The sequence below is a fragment of the Esox lucius genome, chromosome 17 (assembly GCF_011004845.1).
Source record: "Esox lucius isolate fEsoLuc1 chromosome 17, fEsoLuc1.pri, whole genome shotgun sequence".
Classification (NCBI taxonomy): Eukaryota; Metazoa; Chordata; class Actinopteri; order Esociformes; family Esocidae; genus Esox; species Esox lucius.
The window spans coordinates 7,635,491-7,655,555 of record NC_047585.1 but is presented as its reverse complement, the minus strand read 5'-3'; the positions used below and the strand labels follow the sequence as shown (position 1 = coordinate 7,655,555).

The window sequence follows — 20,065 nt, the reverse complement described above, 5'->3', positions numbered from 1 at the left end:
AAACCACTGGACCATCCTAAGCCACTGAGCGAATAGTATCGCATTGTAAACATTTCTGAACCATAGTGGGAGACACTGCAGAGCCCTGACCTGTCCGTATATATTTTGTGACCAAAGCCTGTCATATGTACTGTATATTTTTCTAACAATACCTATATATCTGGTATATACCAATGAAAAGTGTTTCTTGTGCATTAATGTAAAGAAACACTCAACATAAAATGTAGAGTATTTCTTTAAATGCACAAATGTCTTTCAAAATGTTCCTCTTTTGTTGCTTTACGGTCTGAAATGAAAACATTTGTGGTTCACTTTTCCAAATAGAGTTTTAATAAAAAATGTTGTATCACTTATATATTGTATGTAACTGTGTGTAAATAAAGCTGATACACAATGAAATGAAAACACATAAAATCTGATGTAAGGCAAGGGTGTCAAACCAGTTCCACGCATGCTTTGTCCTATAAATTGGTTCCCAGTTCAGACCTAAACCACTAGGTGAGGGTAGAAACTAACCATTTAGTGACCTCATTAATCAATCACGTACAAGGTGAGAGTGAAAACCTGCAGACACTCGGCCCTCCAAGGAACCAGTTTGACATATGTGGTGTAAGGCAACAAAACATTTTGAAAGTGGGTGGTGACTTTCTATACCTACTGAATGCAGTAGTTCTCAGTCATTCAGCAAGTGCTTTAATCAACAGCGACTTACAATTACTGCAAACAACTAACGCTAGCTACATTTCAGATATTAGTCTCTTGGCAGATTTCTTTATTCAGAGTGCCATACATTTAATACAAGAGCTAATTTGAACAACAGTACAACTTTTTAACAAGGCGGAAGCGGTGGGGGGTCACCTAGTGATGACAATCGTAACATTTGTGTCAAGGCTTTATGAAACACTTCCAGTAAGTGCTTAGGATTTCGATCTGGCTACAAATTAAACCACTGCTGAAGTATATAAAAAACCGAAACCTGGTTTCGTTCAAAAACACATGATGTTTCAACACCCAGCGTCACATGACCGGAAAGTGTTTCAGAGCATTGTGTATTAACATTGTTCCGATACAGTCAGTGTTGAACAAATCAGAACTGTATTGAGTGATAGTGCAGAGCAGCCCATCACTAGGGTCACCCAAATTTAAATTTTAGGGACAAACAGAATTCCTGCAGCATGCGGCATGGTGGCAGGACACAGGCGTAGCAGTTTCAAAAAGCAAATGTAATTTCATCAAGTAGACTCATGAGAAGCACGGCCGTAGACATATAAACAAAGACCAACAGGGACCTGAACAATTGACTAACTAAATACAAGGCCTAACAAGGGAACAGGACACAGGTGAGTAGAAAACACAGGTGAAGGCAATAATCTAATGACTAGTGATAATAGAATTCAAGCATTTATAATAAATTAAATAGCTTAATAATGATCTTAATGGTTGGCTATCAAAGGTTTCTGTTTAACACACACCAGATGTTTACAGACACTAATGTCCGATTTGAAATGGTGTGAATTTAGCATTGAAATGAGTGAGTGAAAGCTTACACACGTGTGTGTATGACGTGTGTCCGCACCATGTAAGTGACATGAGAATGTCTGGTTTTCTGTAACTTTAACCAATCATAGATATAGATATTTAAAAATCTTAACATATCCGCCCGCATCCAGCAGATTCCTCCCTCTAAAATGGGGTAAGAGGAGAAGGTTATGCTACAGCAGAGTGTTAAGAGACATGAGCAGGACAGGTTATGTTTTATACTAACCATGGTAATTGTTCCATGAGCCATTCCATATATTTGGTCATAGCCACCAATTGATAACCTGTTCTGACAAGGAACTGAGGGTTTATGGAATATTATATTTTTGAAGCATTGGAGTGTGCACTGTGTAAGGTAAGATGATGTGTTTAAAATGGCTATGGTAATGAAAAATGGAGGGAAGACTTATGTGATTTTTATTCTTGTCTACATTTTCACACCAGTTCAGTTTGGAAGGTGTTAGTCCTACATTGACTTAGCCAATGATACTGAAAACCAACCAACCAACACTCTAGGTTATATTTGCTGACATTTAATGTATTGAGCGTCTTAAACCTTGAAAAGCTCTCTTTCACAGTTTTCACATGTCTGTATTTTTGTTGGTAATTTCGACATTCCAAAATAACTACTGGACCCACCTGGCCACTCCATTGAAAATGTTCTAGGCATGTTACTGCCCAGTAATAGTAAGTACACAAAGTGTCTGTTACGTGCCCTTGCTGTTCTACCTCTGTGCCTGTATTACAGGTGCAGGAGGGTGATTGGACGTCGGTTTTCCCACCTGTCATCACACTTCCGGATGTTGACTACTGATTCTTAAGTGCTGTCATTTCATTTCTCTCGTGTGTCTTTTTGTTTTCTTTGCTCTGTGTGAAGCGGTTGCATATTGTTCACACTCTGTTTTTATGTGTGCACAGAGATGGGTGCAGCAGGGGAATTAGTGTTAGGTGAGATGCCCATGGGTGTACATACCGGCACACAATATACACCTTTGTGTAGTCACACTTGAGTAATAGCTTTTAGAGAGTTTAGGTAGTGTAGTTAGGTAAGGCAATTTATCTATCTAAGTTAGGGAAGAGGTTATTTGTTTAAAAAGTAGACTAGGTTAGGGGTGTTATTTTTCTTTACAGTGGTAGGCAGCACCGCCCAGGTTTTTCTTTCCCCTGCTGTATGTTTTTATTGTATATAGTGGACCGTTTTCCTTCTGGATAAAATGTATTGATTGAACTGCAGTTCCACGGTTATGGTTGGGATCCTGTTGTTTGTATTCATCTTGGCATTAGTGTTGGGGTATTGGTGTTAAGTCCTTGCATTCCCCTAGGCTTATCGGTTGGGGTGTGTAACAGCGACTATCAGCAAAGTTGTATGTTTTTGTTGTGGAGGCAAGCTTCAACTGGAAGCCAGCATGAGGTACTCCAGCCTTTTGAAAACTGGGGAAATTCAACTACCATCCAGAACAACTAGGGACCCGAAAAATTATTATATCATCAGCAATAAATCATATAAAACAACTCTAATTTTGACCTCTTACACTAGAGCTCTCACATCTTTTGAAACCAAAAAAAAACATAATAGCCAACAACATGCCTGGAGACTTATCTGTCCCCAGACAATGTATTCAGTTCCTTTTTCCGAATACTCAATTTTCCTCCTCACCAACAGCCGACTTTGAATGCCAGAACACAAATAATCAAAGGCCAGTGCCCTAGAAAAAGACAGAGAGGAATGATAAAAGAGATTCTATTTGTCTTTGTGATGTACTGGGTCAGTCTCAGCTTTCAGCCTAGCACATAACCACTTCACACCCGTTTGGCACCAAACCGATGTAATCGAACTGATGCCGCGAGCAACTAACTGTACTTGTTCAATAAGAAATGCTGTCTCTTAGTTTGCTGTTGTAAAACATTTTGCTCCAGTGTGCCCTGATGAATGGGACCCTAGTAGGTTGATATACTGTTAGGTAGACAATAACACTTACAATAGGGGAACGGATATGGCTACAATATAAAAGGTAGTAAAGGTTTCCCAGGCATTCTGTCTGGGGTGTAGACAGAATGTAGTCGCAAACTGCGTGAACCTGTTTGCAGTGCCTGGCTTACTCTTGTAAAAGGTGAGTAGGTTTGATGTTTCTTGGTAAAGACTTACAAAAATAACAAGAGAAGAAACACTGTATGCTTAATTGATTAAATACAGTATCTTACAGTATAGACAGATCTCAGTATGGGTATTTTCTTTATGCACAGCATGCCCTGCATTTTTTGTCTACATGTTTAGAATTTAATTTATTGAAATTAAAATTTCACAAATATGATATTAGTAATAGACAAAGCTATTAGACTTTAATGTGCATGTTCCTGAATAGCTATATGGCAGTGGGTACCATTTGTTATGTGCGCTGTTCTGTCTACTTTAGATCCAAACATTCCATCCCAAACAGACCAGACTAATCCAGACCATCATGGCAGAATCATGTAATTTATCATTGCTCATAATTGTCATCCTTCAAATTACAGGTAAAGACATGCTAGATTATATTTTGCCTTCACTTACCAGCCTTCTCTTGCCTGCTTTCATCACCCCTTCTTGGCTACATCACCCCTTTTCATCACCCCTTCTTGGCTACTTTCACAATCTTTAAATATTTAGTTAAGATTTCTATGCAAATTTCAATGAACATTTGCACCAGTGGTGGAGGTATTGGAAATTAAGCCAACAGAGCACAGTGATGTTGCTGTATTCTTGCTAGTACTTCCGAAAACACTTGATTTTGCATGATCACAATAGCCTTATTATCAGTACAGTGCTATTACCCAAGGTCTGACAACACAGGACAACTTTCTCCCCATCTCTTCTCCTCCTTCCCTTGCAGGAGTACTTGGTCAGAGGATCATTGGGGGTCAGGAGGTGACACCTTACTCTATAAAATATCAAGCTTCAATTCAGTACAACAACTACCATTACTGTGGAGGTACCCTGATACACCCTCTGTGGGTGGTGTCTGCTGCTCACTGCTGGAGACCGTGAGTACTGCAACTTTGATTTCATCCTTTCTCACAGCCAATTGTGTCTAAAGTGAATCGAGTCTGGCTAATCTCATCCACCAGTTCTCTCTTTCTCTGAACCTTTGCGATAGCAACTGAGCCTGGGGAGGGTTAGAGACTGGCAAGAGAGAATACCCTAACCACTTAGGTTTAGGACGGCATTTATAAATGTGATTCTTTAAAAAGATTATTAACAGGCATACTATTCATTGATGCAAAAAAAAGAAATAGGATAAAGTGGAATGATTTCTTTAGCGTGTCTTTAGAAGGATGAGGAATGATTCCTGCTAGTTGCCATTTAAGTCCAAATATACTGGGTTGGCAGATTAATGCTTAGACCCCCACCCTCTTTATCCCTGTACTCTCCTTTCTATCTACAGGGCCTACCTAATTAAAGTTGTGCTGAGTGAACACAATATCTCCAAAGTGGAGGGCTTTGAGCAGGAGTTTAATGTTTCTAAAGCAGTGGTCTACTACACGTACAACTACAAGACCTTTGACAACGACATCATGCTGCTCAAAGTAATGTCATACGATCGACACACTGTATTTATCTGTTGGTCAATTCATTTCCATACTTTCCCCTTATCTATTACTCACTTTTCCCTTCCCATCGTTCTCTCTCCACCCCTCAATCAGCTGGAAAGACCTGCAACTCTCAGCGTCAACGTACAACCGGCACTTCTGCCCAGCGCAGATATGCCCCAGTTGCCGCAGGGAACATCCTGTATGGTAAGTGGTTGGGGAATCACTGACATCTACAGCTACGTCCTGTCCCCCGTGCTTCGGGCTGTAGATGTTGATATCATCACCAACTGCCAGTACTACTACAACTTCAGGATCACAGACAACATGGTCTGTGCCGGCTCTCGCTTTGGTGGGAAGGACTCATGTCAGGTGAGAGGGGAAAATATATCTGAGGCTTAATTTCAGTGTCCATCATCCACACCAGCCTAGGCTACTATAAGTAATGTGAAGGACGTACATTCTAAATAGATTGCAAGTTGTTTGCAATAAAAATTGCCTGAATGTCTGACTTTGATGTAGGCCCATTGAATGCCTTGTATCTGAAATTTATCTGAAATTTCAAGATATGGAATTATATAAAAATAAATTTACCAGTAGTTGCATTTTGAAATCTATCTGAAAATACCCTTTGAAATACAGTGACTAATACATAGAATCCCATACATTTAACATTCGAAAATAATATTTACAATTAACCTTACAAAATGCATATGCTTTTAAATAGTAATAAAGCATAGAAATCAGTTTTGAAAAAATACATGTTCACATACTTCAGATAATATTCTAGCTCAATTTCATATTATTACATGCACTAGAAGTATTTGAGTATAGAATTCTTGACTGCACATTAATTTAAATCCAGGTCTGAATGTACATGCCAACATTTCTCAATTGGATATTAAACTATTCTATCCAAACAGGGGGACTCAGGTGGCCCTTTGATCTGTAATGGACACTTTGAGGGCATTGTGTCCTGGGGCATCAGCTGTGCCAACCCTTACTACCCTGGTGTTTACACCAAGGTCAGGAAGTATATCAGCTGGATCAATTGGACCATCCAGAATGACAACTAAGGACACCATTTTGTTTTTTGACTTTCTCCTTGTAAAAATCACCATGCTATAACTTGTATGGATAAGCTGATACTGTAATGTCTATGCAAAATAGGACATGTACTTTATTATAACATACAGTGTAAACAATTAAACCTTACTTTTTTCTTATGGCATCTAATCAGATGTATGTGGTAGTAATAAAACTAGTGTGATTCAGAATAAAATAATATGCAGATATTGTGTAGGTATGTACATAATATTGATATAACCTCAACATTTAAGGAATAAAGTTGATCTATTTAATAGAAATGCAATTCTGAGGAGGATATAAAGTTATATACAAATATAAAGTTATATTTCAGTTTGTGACAGGAAATTAGGGTTACACTTTATTTTGAGGGTACCAATTTTGACCTGATAATATTCTATAGATAGTGATTCTATCAACAAACTGCTGATAAGCAAATTATTGCTATGATTATGGTTAGGATTTACAACTAAGGTTAGGGAAATAGTTAAGGTTGGGTTTAGTATAAAGATTAGGGTTAGTAGATGTTACTGATAGTCAGAAAATCTGTACAAAAACACTTTTGGGATTCTCCAAATGAAGTGTTACCAAAATAAAGTGTTCCTGGTTATCTCAAGGGACAAGCTTGTATCATGTGCCAACCACATGTAACATTTTTAATTAATACTGTAAATCTTAATATAGATTTTAAGAAAGCAAAAAAACTTTTTTCACATGTCTACACTTTTCAATCATTTCAACCTGCGTATTTGAACTTTTGCTTGACCTCATAAACATATAACCTAACCTACTTCTCATCCATTTAATTGGTTGCTAAAACATATATTGTTGCATCATCAGCATCTTTCTAAGACATATAGTTCAAAGGTGCTTTTTGTAGGTTTTTGAGCTTTTTCAAAAATAAAGATTTAGATTTTTACCCAAATGCCTATATACTGTACACTCACCAAAAGGATTATTAGGAACACCTGTTCAATTTCTCATTAATGCAATTATCTAATCAACCAATCACATGGCAGTTGCTTCAATGCATTTAGGGGTGTGGTCCTGGTCAAGACAATCTCCTGAACTCCAAACTGAATGTCAGAATGGGAAAGGTGATTTAAGCAATTTTGAGCGTGGCATGGTTGTTGGTGCCAGACAGGCCGGTCTGAGTATTTCACAATCTGCTCAGTTACTGGGATTTACACGCACAACCATTTCTAGGGTTTACAAAGATTTGTGTGAAAAGGGAAAAACATCCAGTATGCGGCAGTCCTGTGGGAGAAAATGCCTTGTTGATGCTAGAGGTCAGAGGAGAATGGGCCGACTGATTCAAGCTGATAGAAGAGCAACTTTGACTGAAATAACCACTCGTTACAACCGAGGTATGCAGCAAAGCATTTGTGAAGCCACAACATGCACAATCTTGAGGCAGATGGGCTACAAATAGGAAAAAGAGGCTACAATTTGCACAAGCTCACCAAAATTGGACAGTTGAAGACTGGTGTTCCTAATAATCCTTTAAGTGAGTGTTCATTAGTAATGCATATTAATAATTTCCTTAACTTCATTCTTAGCTTTACACAGCGACACAAAGAAAATGTTAACAGTAAGCTAAGGTAACAGAATGGAAAATCTAACAGGTTAGATGGATGCTGTTGAATCACCCTACTGCCCTACCCACAAAATTGGCTGTAACATAGTAAAACGCTCTTGAATGTTCACATGAGAGTTATATTCTATAGCTTATATTGATTAATAGATTTATTTGCCTTTATTCATACAGAGAAATCAACTGAGATCAAGGTCTCTCAAAATGAAAAGGTAACACACATTAAGAAAAACAACACTATTTAACCACATTTTTGTTCCTGGGTAGTAATTTTTATTTCAGAATTGCTTATGCCTAAGTATAGAAAATGGCTATTATTCCTCACAAACTTTGCTTTTGTGACCAGGACAGTGATATTTTGAAAACAGGCAAATATGTCTTTTTGTTCACATAAAGTCAGAAAAAAACAACATATGAATCCAAATTAACATTACAACAAAAGATTTAGAAGTATACTGTAAAACACTTTCACGAATCAACCACTAAATGTACTCTCCCATCATGTTCTTATTATACTGTCCTTGGTAACAGCGTTCAAAGTCCAATATATTCTGGTGGAAGCGCTTGCCTTGCTTCTCTGAGTCTGCTCCCATGATCACCTTGAATGTATCAAGATGAGCATCGAGGATATGGACTTTGAGGCACATTCTACAACCCATTGTGCCTCAGTTCTTCACCAGAGTCTCAACCATATAGTTTTCAGCCTTGTCATTGCCCAGGAAGCCCCGAACCACTGGGACAAAGCTGTTCCAAGCCTCTTTCTCAACTTGGTAAAACCGCCTTTGAGACCCATCAGGAATGCCACCATTTTGAAGTATCCTATGACCTCCCAGCCATACTCATCATACATCAAGGCATCCAGCAATGTCTTGATGCTGTTATAATCCTGTATATATACTAATATTTACATTACTGCAAGGTTCTAGAAAGTTCTAGAATTTACTCAGCACTGAATCTATCTGGAAAATAGGTACATTTAAAAAAATCACTGTCCTGGTCACAAAAACAAAGTTTGTGGGGAATTATAGCCATTTGCAATACTTTTGAGGCATAAGCAATTAGGAAATAACACTTACTTAAAAATGTGTTACACAGTGCAATCACAATTGCCAATTAAAGCTGTAAGCAGCATTTAGCTGGATTCAGCATTATTACTAGCCAAATTATCTGCATTCTTGGGAGCTGATGGAACTACACGCAGTGGATGAATGTCTGAGGGACATAAGATGAGATTTAACTAATTGTGTTGAAGTTATACACTCACCTAAAGGATTATTAGGAACACCATACTAATACTGTGTTTGACCCCCTTTCGCCTTCAGAACTGCCTTAATTCTACGTGGCATTGATTCAACAAGGTGCTGAAAGCATTCTTTAGAAATGTTGGCCCATATTGATAGGATAGCATCTTGCAGTTGATGGAGATTTGTGGGATGCACATCCAGGGCACGAAGCTCCCGTTCCACCACATCCCAAAGATGCTCTATTGGATTGAGATCTGGTGACTGTGGGGGCCATTTCAGTACAGTGAACTCATTGTCATGTTCAAGAAACCAATTTGAAATGATTCGAGCTTTGTGACATGGTGCATTATCCTGCTGGAAGTAGCCATCAGAGGATGGGTACATGGTGGTCATAAAGGGATGGACATGGTCAGAAACAATGCTCAGGTAGGCCGTGGCATTTAAACTATGCCCAATTGGCACTAAGGGGCCTAAAGTGTGCCAAGAAAACATCCCCCACACCATTACACCACCACCACCAGCCTGCACAGTGGTAACAAGGTATGATGGATCCACGTTCTCATTCTGTTTACGCCAAATTCTGACTCTACCATCTGAATGTCTCAACAGAAATCGAGACTCATCAGACCAGGCAACATTCTTCCAGTCTTCAACTGTCCAATTTTGGTGAGCTCGTGCAAATTGTAGCCTCTTTTTCCTATTTGTAGTGGAGATGAGTGGTACCCGGTGGGGTCTTCTGCCGTTGTAGCCCATCCGCCTCAAGGTTGTGCGTGTTGTGGCTTCACAAATGCTTTGCTGCATACCTTGGTTGTAACGAGTGGTTATTTCAGTCAAAGTTGCTCTTCTATCAGCTTGAATCAGTCGGCCCATTCTCCTCTGACCTCTAGCATCAGCAAGACATTTTCACCCACAGGACTGCCACATACTGGATGTTTTTCCCTTTTCACACCATTCTTTGTAAACCCTAGAAATGGTTGTGCGTGTAAATCCCAGTAACTGAGCAGATTGTGAAATACTCAGACCGGCCTGTCTGGCACCAACAACCATGCCACGCTCAAAATTGCTTAAATCACCTTTCCCATTCTGACATTCAGTTTGGAGTTCAGGAGATTGTCTTGACCAGGACCACACCCCTAAATGCATTGAAGCAACTGCCATGTGATTGGTTGATTAGATAATTGTATTAATGAGAAATTGAACAGGTGTTCCTAATAATCCTTTAGGTGAGTGTACGTTCACAGGTTAGAACATCACTAACCCTTTTCATACATATCACACCACCCCGTGGATACACGCAACTTAAGTGTGAGTACAGAGAAATGTTCATGAAGGATTAGTACAACAACAATGGACAGGTCCGTTCTCAATCATCCTGAACACCCACATGACAGAAGAATGCCATAATGATTTGGGTCCACACTTACATTGCTGATGAGTTACGAACAGTGAGATGACAGAAGCAGTGACAATGACCAGATTTTTATTTACAAGTCATAGTCATCAAACAATTATACTATAATATTTATATCCATTACAGTTTTTCTCGATTGCATACAAGAATCGGTCAATACTGAAACCGCAATAACAAAACTCTTCACACAGTGTGCATTACCAGCATGCATCGTTGCAAAATGTTAATCTCACCCCCAAAACTCACAAAAACCACTTCATATATGTCTCAAAACAAGCTTGTTCCACCAAAACACTGGCAACAATTCTCACTCAGAAACACACTGTCACTCATAACACACTGACCTCAAAAACACTAACAACAGGGATCATTACATAAATGACGAAGTTTCATCTTGTAGGTTTTTAAAAAAGAAAATCACATTAATCAGTATTTGATCACAGAATAAGAAAACTGTACTAATGTATACGGAACAAGAATGAATCAGAAATGCAGCAATTTTGTTTTCCATATCTTTGCACATAGAAAATTATATTTTTGAAAAACAAAAAACAAATTCTCTTAATTCCAGGGCTGCAATCACAACAAACAAACATCAACATCTAGAGTACGTACAATCACAAGTTCACCCTATCACCTGCATTTGACCACAAGTTCTCATCAACATCACATCTGATGTCTTCTCTGGCGATGCACCTTGGGAAATATCTTCTGGAATGTCTAATCCAACCCTGGCAGTCTTGAGGAGAAATCTCTCTACACCCTGAATTCATGGCATCCAATAAGGACATCTGGTCATGAGGATGGTGGTCATAAACCTTCCACCTCCACACAGAGAAAAACCAATTTGTGTATGCAACAGCAAACCTTCATTGGACAATGCTGCACACATTGTGATGTTCGCTCCCCTCTGGCCTGGGACATCCATGGTGGCTCTCTAAACAATCACATTTCACCCCCTGCGGTGTGTTTTTGCCAGGTTGAATTCAGCTTCATCCACAAAGATGAATTGATGAGAAGTTTGCCTGGCTTCCATCTCCATTGCCCTCTGAAAAAAATTGTAAATCCACAGTTTTACAGTACTTTACATTATGCATAGATGTGTATATACCCTGTTCAGTTATTGAACAGATATCTTACCTGGACGTATTGATATCGGAGTTCTTTCACACGTTCTCCCTTCCTCTCAAAGGGTACAGTGTACAACTGCTTTATCCGTATTTTATGTTTCTCCGGGACTCAGGAAATTAACACAGTTGGTTTCGTATCTGTAGCTCGAATGGTTCAAAATATACAGCCTAGTTGTTAATATAAACTAATAACGATAATTAGCAAAATTGCAATGTAAAATTGCTAAACGTTTCTTAATTTGCAATGGGGATAGCTTAAATGTGTGAAACAAAGTTGGTTTCTTGTCTGTAGCTCAAACGGTTCAAAAGATACAGCATAATAGTTAATTAACGCTAAACTGGTGAAACAACATCAGTTTTGTCTGTGGCTCAAGCAGTTCAAAAATTACAGCCTTATAGTTAATTTACGCTATGCAAATGTGCATATGTAAAAACAGAGACGTTTTCCTAATTTGAAGGAGGGGTAGCCTAAACTTAAAACATAAGTTGGTTTCGCGTCTGTAGCTTGAGCAGTTCTAGAGATACAGCGTAATAGTTAATTCACGCTAATTACGCAAAGTAGCATACTTTAAAATCAATAAACATGTCATTACATTAAATGGAAACTGTCACAACTCTTGAATGAGAATCAGTTTCATGTCTTTAGCTTGAACGATTGAAAAGATAATGGTTTCATTGAATGAACTAAGGATAGTCTACAGTCTATTTAAACTTAGTCCACGTTGGATGCATTACCAGATGGACAAGGACAGGGACAACACGGGGGAGGTGTCAGCACAGTGGCAGCTGAAATCGTCAGGTATTGTCTTGATCTGCAACACAACCAGGAGGACTTTGGACAGTGATAGCAAGGTCTTTTAATCCTGGTACTCCTCAGGTGTGGGCCAAGACCTCATGTCCTCCTAAGTTTAAAACAGCAGGAGACATGGAACATTTTGAAAATGCATTCCTTAGATCTACAAGGATTTATAGTGGAGAAGAAGAACAGACCCTACTCCCCCAGCACAATAATATAGCAGCGTAAGACCTTGGGGCTGAGACGGGGGGGGTACAATTCCTGGCTTAATTCCCGCTGTTTTTGTGAGTTTGGTACACATCCGGAGGAAAGGGAGCAATTTATTATCTTCAACATTGGCTGACCTAGCACAGGAAATAGCTCCTTACATAATTTTGTTGGAATCGGGTCTAGCTGACAATTTGTGGATTTAGAACTCATTACAAATTTGGGGAATGTGTCGATCGATACGGGATATCATTTTTTTTTATACAGATATAAAAAAAGTCTCCCCATTGACACCTGGTCAGGGAGGTTCAGGACATTCTCAGGACAGCAGATTTTGGGGACTATAAATATTTTAGGAGAAGTCAGTTATTTGTTTTCTAATGGTGATGATCTTTTCATCAAAGTAGTTCGTGTTTTCATTACAGCTAAAGTGAAGACCCACTGAGCGTTGCTTTTTTGTTAACTTTGCAAGTGTATCGAAGATACATTTTGGATTGTTTTTGTTCACCTCAATCAGGTTGGAGAAATAAACTGATCAAGCAGATGTGAGTGATTTTCGGTATTTTAGTGTGCTGTCTATCCAGGCTACTTGTCTATCCAGGCCACTTTCGCTCCAATTTTCTGGAGGCTTGTTTGAGTGCTCTAGAATTGTCTGTGTACCAGGGAGCACGTTTCTTGTTGCATATTTCTTTTGTTTTTGTTGGTGCAACTGCATCTAAAGTATTTTGCAGTGTTGAGTTTAGATCCTCGATTAGGTCATTCGCAGATTTATTTACTCTATCGTTGATGAGCGAGCTTGTAAGAATATCCAGAAATCTATTTGTAGTCCGAGAATTTATAGTACGGCTTTTGAAACTTTGCGGTGCAAGGGGATTTCTTATTTTAACGGTAAATGTAATAAGACAATGATCCGATATTCCAGGATTTTTAGGGTAAATTATTAGATCTACAATATCTATTTTTCGTGACAGGACTAAATCTAAGTTATGATTGTGGCAGTGCTTGGGACCTGAGACATGTTGGATAAAACCCATTGAGTCAATTATGGCTTCAAAGGATTTTGAAGAGGGTCATTGGACTTTTCCATATGAATATTGAAATCGCCAAAAATGTGAATACTATCTGCCATGACTACAAGGTTAGACAAGAATTCTGAAAACTCATTGAGGAACATTGTGTATGGCCCGCGGGGGCTGTAAATAGTAGCTATGTAAAATGATTTATCAGCCTGGTTAACTTTCATGAGTAAAACTTCAAAAGAATAAAAACCAGTGATGTGTTTGAGAGCAAATTTATATTTACTGTCATAAATATTAGCAACACCCCCTCCTTTTCGGGATGCACGAGGGATATGATCACTAGTATAGCCAGGAGGAGAGGCCTCATTTAGGGCAGTAAATTCATCAGGATTTAACCATCTTTCACAAAAGCCAATAACACCTAGGTCATGATCAGAGATTAATTAATTTACTGCAACTGCCTTTGGAGCAAGGGATCTAACATTTAGGATTCACAAAAAGAGAGTCAGTTATCTACAAACTCTACCTCCTGCGACGGGCAGAACTCCATTTTCAGCCAGCGATTGAGTTGCGCAAGTCTGCTGTAGAGCTTGTCACTACCTCTAGCTGGGAGGGGGCCAGAGACAATTAATCGATGCCGACACATCTTTCTAGCTAGTTTACACGCTGATGCTATGTTCTGCTTCGTAACCTCTGACTGTTTCATCCTAATGTTGTTGGTGCCAATGTGAATAACAATATCTCTGAACTCTCTATACTTTCCAGTTTTAGACTTCGCTAGCACCAAGCCCAGATTTGCGGCTGTACGATCGCCATCTGATTCTTTAGTCTAATATCATGGGTAATGGAATCGCAGATGACTAAAGTTTTCAGTTTTTCCGAGCCACCGGTAGAAAATGCCTGCCGATCATTCCCCTCCGAAGACGGCTCAGGCCTTGACTCCGACTCCAGTGGGGAAAACCTGTTGAAAATCTCAGTCAGCTCTAGCAGCGACACAAGTTTAACTGGTCGACAGCAGTTCTTGCCGGGTAGCAGGAGCTGTGCCGGGGGGACTAACAACACTGTCGTTTGTTCCTGTTGGCACAGATGCTGTTTTTTCCATTTCTACACTAACAAAATCCTTGCCTAATATTTGTGTCTGAAGCCGAGCCTCTAACTCTGCTATCTTTACTTGAAGACAATAGCTAGTTGTAGCTGCAACAATTACAGACATAAGGCATAATAATGGTACTTAGCTTTGGGTGTTCAGGGGTGAGTGGTTCCATTAATTATGTCAAAATAGGGTCTCGGTGTAGAAAAGTTGGGTAAAAAGTCAACAGATAAAAACATTGTGTTGGTAAACTCTGAAAGTAAAATTTAAACAATTCGTTTATGTAGAGTACATTTTTTAAAGTTTGGCAGGTAGCCAGGTAGGTAACCGCAAGCAGCATACAGCACGTCAACAATCCCACAATGCACAGCCCAATTACGGTAGTTTTGAAAGTGGTTCAAAAAGCAGTTCAAAAGTTACAGTCTAGTAGTTAATTAACTCTAATTACGCAAATTTGCATATGTAAAAATCTAAGAACATTTCGTAATTTGAAGGAGGGATAGCCTAAACTAGTAAAACATAAGTTGGTTTCGTGTCTGTAGCTTGAACAATTCAAGAGTTACAGCGTAATAGTTAATTCACACTAATTACGCAAAGTAGCATACGTAAAATTCAATAAATAAAAACAGTCAAAACTCTTGAATGAGAATCAGTTTCATGGCTGTAACTCGAACGGTTCAAAAGATAAAGCCTAATTGCTAATTCCTGCAGTCAGGTGTCTACCGGATTCCAGACGTCGCGGGATCCTACCTGTCATTCCGTGTCTACTGGCTAAGGCTCCCTCAAGCTGTCAAACACGGGCAAATCACTAGCAAATAAGACGTTCCTGCTCAATAACTTTTTTACTGCTCATGAGTTGGACTTCTTGTTTTTAACGAAGACCTGGCTCCATGCTGGTGAGTTTACTCCTCTCTCAGAACTTCTTCCTCCAGAGTGTAATTTCCTCAGCTCCCCTAGGACTACTGGAAGTGGTGGAGGGCTAGCATCTGTGTTCAATTCCACTTTCAAATGCAAGAAGATTCCTTCTGACAGTTTCATTAGTTTTGAACTGCAATTGTTTGAGTTCAACCATCCTTTTCCCATAATTGTGTGTCTTATGGTTTATGTGTCCACATCACATAAATTTGTGATATTTGTATATCAAAATTTATCAATCAAAATTTATTTATAAAGCGCTTTTTACAACAGCAGTTGTCACAAAGTGCTTTACAGAGACACCCGGCCTTAAACCCCAAGGAGCAAACAACAGTAGTGTTGAATTTCAGTGGCTAGGAAAAACTCCCTAAGAAGGTCGAATTTTAGGAAGAAACCTAGAGCCTATATCAGATCACCTGCCTGTTTTGTTCACTGTTATCCATACAAAAAGAATGGCAAACAGCAGCTGGGGTGAAGTGCACGGCGAGGATGGTTCGAAACATTCTCCTAGGGGCAGGGCTGAAGTTGTGCAAAGCTAGAAAAAAGCCCTTCATCAATGAGAAGCAAAGAAGTGCCAGGCTCAAGTTTGCAAAAGACCAAAAGAGGAGAGGAATGGAGTAAGGTCATCTCTTACGAGTCAAATTTTCAGCTTTGCCCAACACCTGGTCGTCTAATGGTTAGACAGAAACCTGGAGAAGCCTACAAGTTACTGTGAAATTTGGTGGAGGATTGGTCATGATCTGGGGATGCTTCAGAAAAGCTGGAATCGGGCAGATTTGTCTTTGTGACGCATTCATTAAGCCAAGTACAAGGTTATCCTGGAAGAACACCTGCTTCCTTCTGCTCTGACAAAGTTCCCCAACTCTGAGAATATTTTTTTCCCAGCAGGACAATCCTCCATGCCACACAGCCGAGTCAATCAAGATGTGGATGGAGGACCACCAGATCAAGACTGTGTCATGGCCAGACGAATCTCCAGACTTGAACCCCATTGAAAACCTCTGGAATTTGATCAAGAGGAAGATGTATCATAAGCTAGTTAAAACATTAGTATTTTGTAGTTGAAAATTAATATGAATTTGTTTTCTTTGCATTATTTGAGGTCTGAAAACAATGCATCTTTTTTTGGTTCTTTTGATCAGTTGTTATTTTCTACATATAAATACTCTAAATGACTATTTTTATTTGGAGTTTGGGAGTAATGTTGTCAGTAGTTAGAATAATATAGAATAAAACAAAACTGTTCATTTTATTCAAACATGAACCTATAGTAATACCAGAGAAACTGATAATTTTGCAGTGGTCTCTTAATTTAACATCAATTAATATCAGGGCATCAGTGAGCTCCTGGACAGTCTGTGGTGATATTTGGCGTCGGATGCACCAATATACATTGTCCCAGAGGTTCTCAATTGGATTCAGGTCTGGGGAATGTGAGGGCCAGTCAATAGCTTGAATGCCTTCATCATCCAGGAACTGCCTACACACTCTGGCCACATGAGGCCAGGCATTTTCCTGCACCAGGAGGAATCCAGGGCCCACTGCACCAGCAGAAGTTCTGACAATGGGTTTGAGGATTTCATCCCATTACCTAACTGCAGTCGGGGTACCTTTGGCTAGCATGTGGAGATCTATGCATCCCTTCAAGGATATGCCTTCACAGACCATCACTGACCCACCGCCAAACCAGTCATGCTGGATGATCTTGCAAGCAGCATAACGTTCACCACGGCATCTCCAGACTCTTTCACGTTTCACATGTGCTCAGTGTGAACAAGCTCTTATCTGTGTAGAGAACGAGGCGCCAATGGCGGGCTGCCAAATCTGGTGTTCTCTGGCGACTGCCCGTCGGGCTGCATGGTGCTCGGCTGTGACCACAGGTCTCACTAGAGGTTGCCGGGCCCTCATGCCACCCTCATGGAGTCTGTTTCAGACAGTTTGGTCAGAAAAATACACATCAGTAACCCGCTGGAGGTCATTTTGTAGGGCTCTGGCAGTGCTCCTCCTGTTCCTCCTCGCACAAAGGAGCAGATAACGGTCCTGCTGCTAGGTTGATGCCCTTCTACGGCCCTGTCCAGCTCTCCTTATGTAATTCAATGCTTTTATTGTTTTTGCTCACAAAACATATGGAATCCCAACGCCCCAACCCCCTACCCCACCCCACACATATGGTATGTGCGAAACAAAATGCTACAACCACACAAACGAATGACAACCACTGAAAACAAGTATTGCACATATACAGACAAACAGCACAAAAAAACAAGAAATAACATCAATAGTAATAATAACAATAATTATAAGACAATGCACTTATTCAAGCAACAGATCCTTCACAGCAGCAATTCCCCTCCTCCACATCTGCAAGGTACCAGGATTGGCTCTATTAATTCTGGCATATGAAAGTTCCAGAAACAGAATGTCAAGATAGTTCAGCCCATGTTTTACTGAAAGAACGTGAGGTGCTATCCAGCGTTGAACAATCATCTTTGTGGCTGCAGTTATGCCGGACTGCCAGAGTTTGTGCGCCCTCTCAATTTGGATTGAATCATCATTCAGAAGATGGAGAGCAGGTTCAGTAGGAAAACGTATGCAAGTCATGGAGGAGATAATGTCCACTAATGTGGTCCAAAAAGCAAGACATAATATTTGCTCAAGTGATGACTGTGAACACTTATGCAACCAGGTTTTTATTTTTAATTTTTCCCCCTCGAAGATTTCAGTTTGTTTTTCAATTGAGTTGTTCACATTATAGGTCACATTAAAAGTGGAAAAGGTTCTGACATGATTTATCTTTGTCTTATTCTTTTACATCACAACAACCTGGCATTTTCACAGGGGTGTGTAGCCTTTTTATATCCACTGTATATAACACTGTACACTAACAGCAGTTTAAAAAGTTGACTGTAAACTAGCAGCAATCTGGGTAGTATTATTGATATAGCAGCAATCTGAGTAGTATTTTAACATTTAGATATGGCATTTGGCAGTAATATACATAGCAGTGTGAACTAGCAGCAATTGTTAGTTATTGAATATTATAGATACATATGAGTGCAATAAGCATATGAATGGTGGAAGAGCACACTACAACTACGTGGTGAGAATTAAGTTGAAAAATGTAGATACAGCACTTGGAAAAAGCAATAATATACATAACACTGTACATAGCAACTATTTAAAAAGAGTGTGTACTGTAAAGCAGCAATATTGGTAGTAGTATTGAATATTGTAGATATGGCAAGCATGGGAGTAATATAAATATACAATTTAAACTTGCATCAAGAGTAGGATGGGGGAGTATGAACAATTTAGAAGAAGCATAGAGTTTTATAGAAACATTTTGATGGAAGTATGTTTTTGAATGGGAAATGCAGAGGAATATTCTAATTCCCATTAAAAGTACCTGAAAGGACATCAGAGCATCTGGAAAGTTTATGTGTGATCAGTGTGATCATGGATCAGTGTTGCTGGTTGAGGAGCTTCATGGCCTGAGGGTCTGAAAGTTCATGCTCGAGATGCTCCAGTAGCTATTTTTTATGTTTTTGTCTGTGGCGCATGGCACCGCAACGTCCCGCAGTATACCGCAGTATAACAAAGCATGCCGCATCATGGACTGCCCCCTTGGCCCTGGAATTGGATGAGCAACATCTGCATGCGTTTGGTGTGCTGTGGTCAGCTGCACAAGGACACTACAAATGCATTTTCTGAAAATGTTGACAGTCTGCCTGACACAGACGTTTTAACCTGAAGCTACGGTACCAGCATTCTGGTACAGACCAATAACATGACGTGGTAGCACAAGTCAAAAGTCCAGTATGTTGTTGCTGAGGGTAGCACCTTTTTACGGTACTCTTATCCTGTTTGAATCTATTATCCCATGGTGCTGTTCTAACCCATGAATCGATGCTGCAGCTGTGGTGGTCTTCCACATATGGGAGGTGTCTGGAAGGCCGGTGCAAATGTCTATGCATAGCAAGATAACAACATGAATTGTTGGCTATTTTTCTCAATGAGGGATCAGTGGGAATGAATGTGAAGGAGAACATGTGGCCTCTGATCCCTCTTTTTACACACTCCCACAATTTGCGCTAATTCAACCCATTCAATACAGAGTATCCACAGAGTGCCTGTCACTGATCCTGGTGCCCCCCTATTGGCCAGGCAAGGAGTGGTTCCCGGAGTTCTTCTGCCTTTTGACTTTGTCATCCTCAGCCAGAGAATTGGAACCCAATGAGGTTGGACCCTGAATGGTCCAACCTGACTAGATGGGTTCCTCTCTGAATGTTATTGTCCCTATCCAGTATGGATGGGTACCCTCTAGATGTACCCTCTATGTATACAGGTAGCAGGATTTCTGATCATGGTATGAACAAAAATATTTGTTCTATGGTTTGCTGCATGATTATTCCTTAATTTATTTTTACATAGTGGTTAAACCACCTGTAGTTTCTGTCACAGTGATTT

General features: G+C 39.7%; 1 protein-coding gene across 3 annotated transcripts; it reads left to right on the top strand.

Moving 5' to 3' along the window:
• Positions 1-1,111: 1,111 nt before the first annotated feature.
• On the top strand, positions 1,112-6,898 carry LOC105030695 (trypsin-3). Of its 3 annotated transcripts, XM_010904721.3 has the most exons (7): positions 1,112-1,340; positions 2,288-2,360; positions 3,954-4,053; positions 4,410-4,560; positions 4,962-5,103; positions 5,221-5,478; positions 6,030-6,898. In XM_010904721.3, exons 3-7 carry the CDS (start codon positions 3,999-4,001, stop codon positions 6,180-6,182), a joined length of 759 nt encoding a protein of 252 aa, XP_010903023.1. In that variant the 5' UTR covers positions 1,112-1,340; positions 2,288-2,360; positions 3,954-3,998; the 3' UTR covers positions 6,183-6,898. The 3 variants fall into 3 exon arrangements, with proteins under 3 accessions (XP_010903023.1, XP_010903022.1, XP_034142971.1); XM_010904720.3 differs by lacking the exons at positions 1,112-1,340; positions 2,288-2,360 and adding an exon at positions 2,787-3,650; XM_034287080.1 differs by lacking the exons at positions 1,112-1,340; positions 2,288-2,360 and having other exon boundaries at positions 3,819-4,053.
• The last annotated feature ends 13,167 nt before the right edge of the window (positions 6,899-20,065 follow it).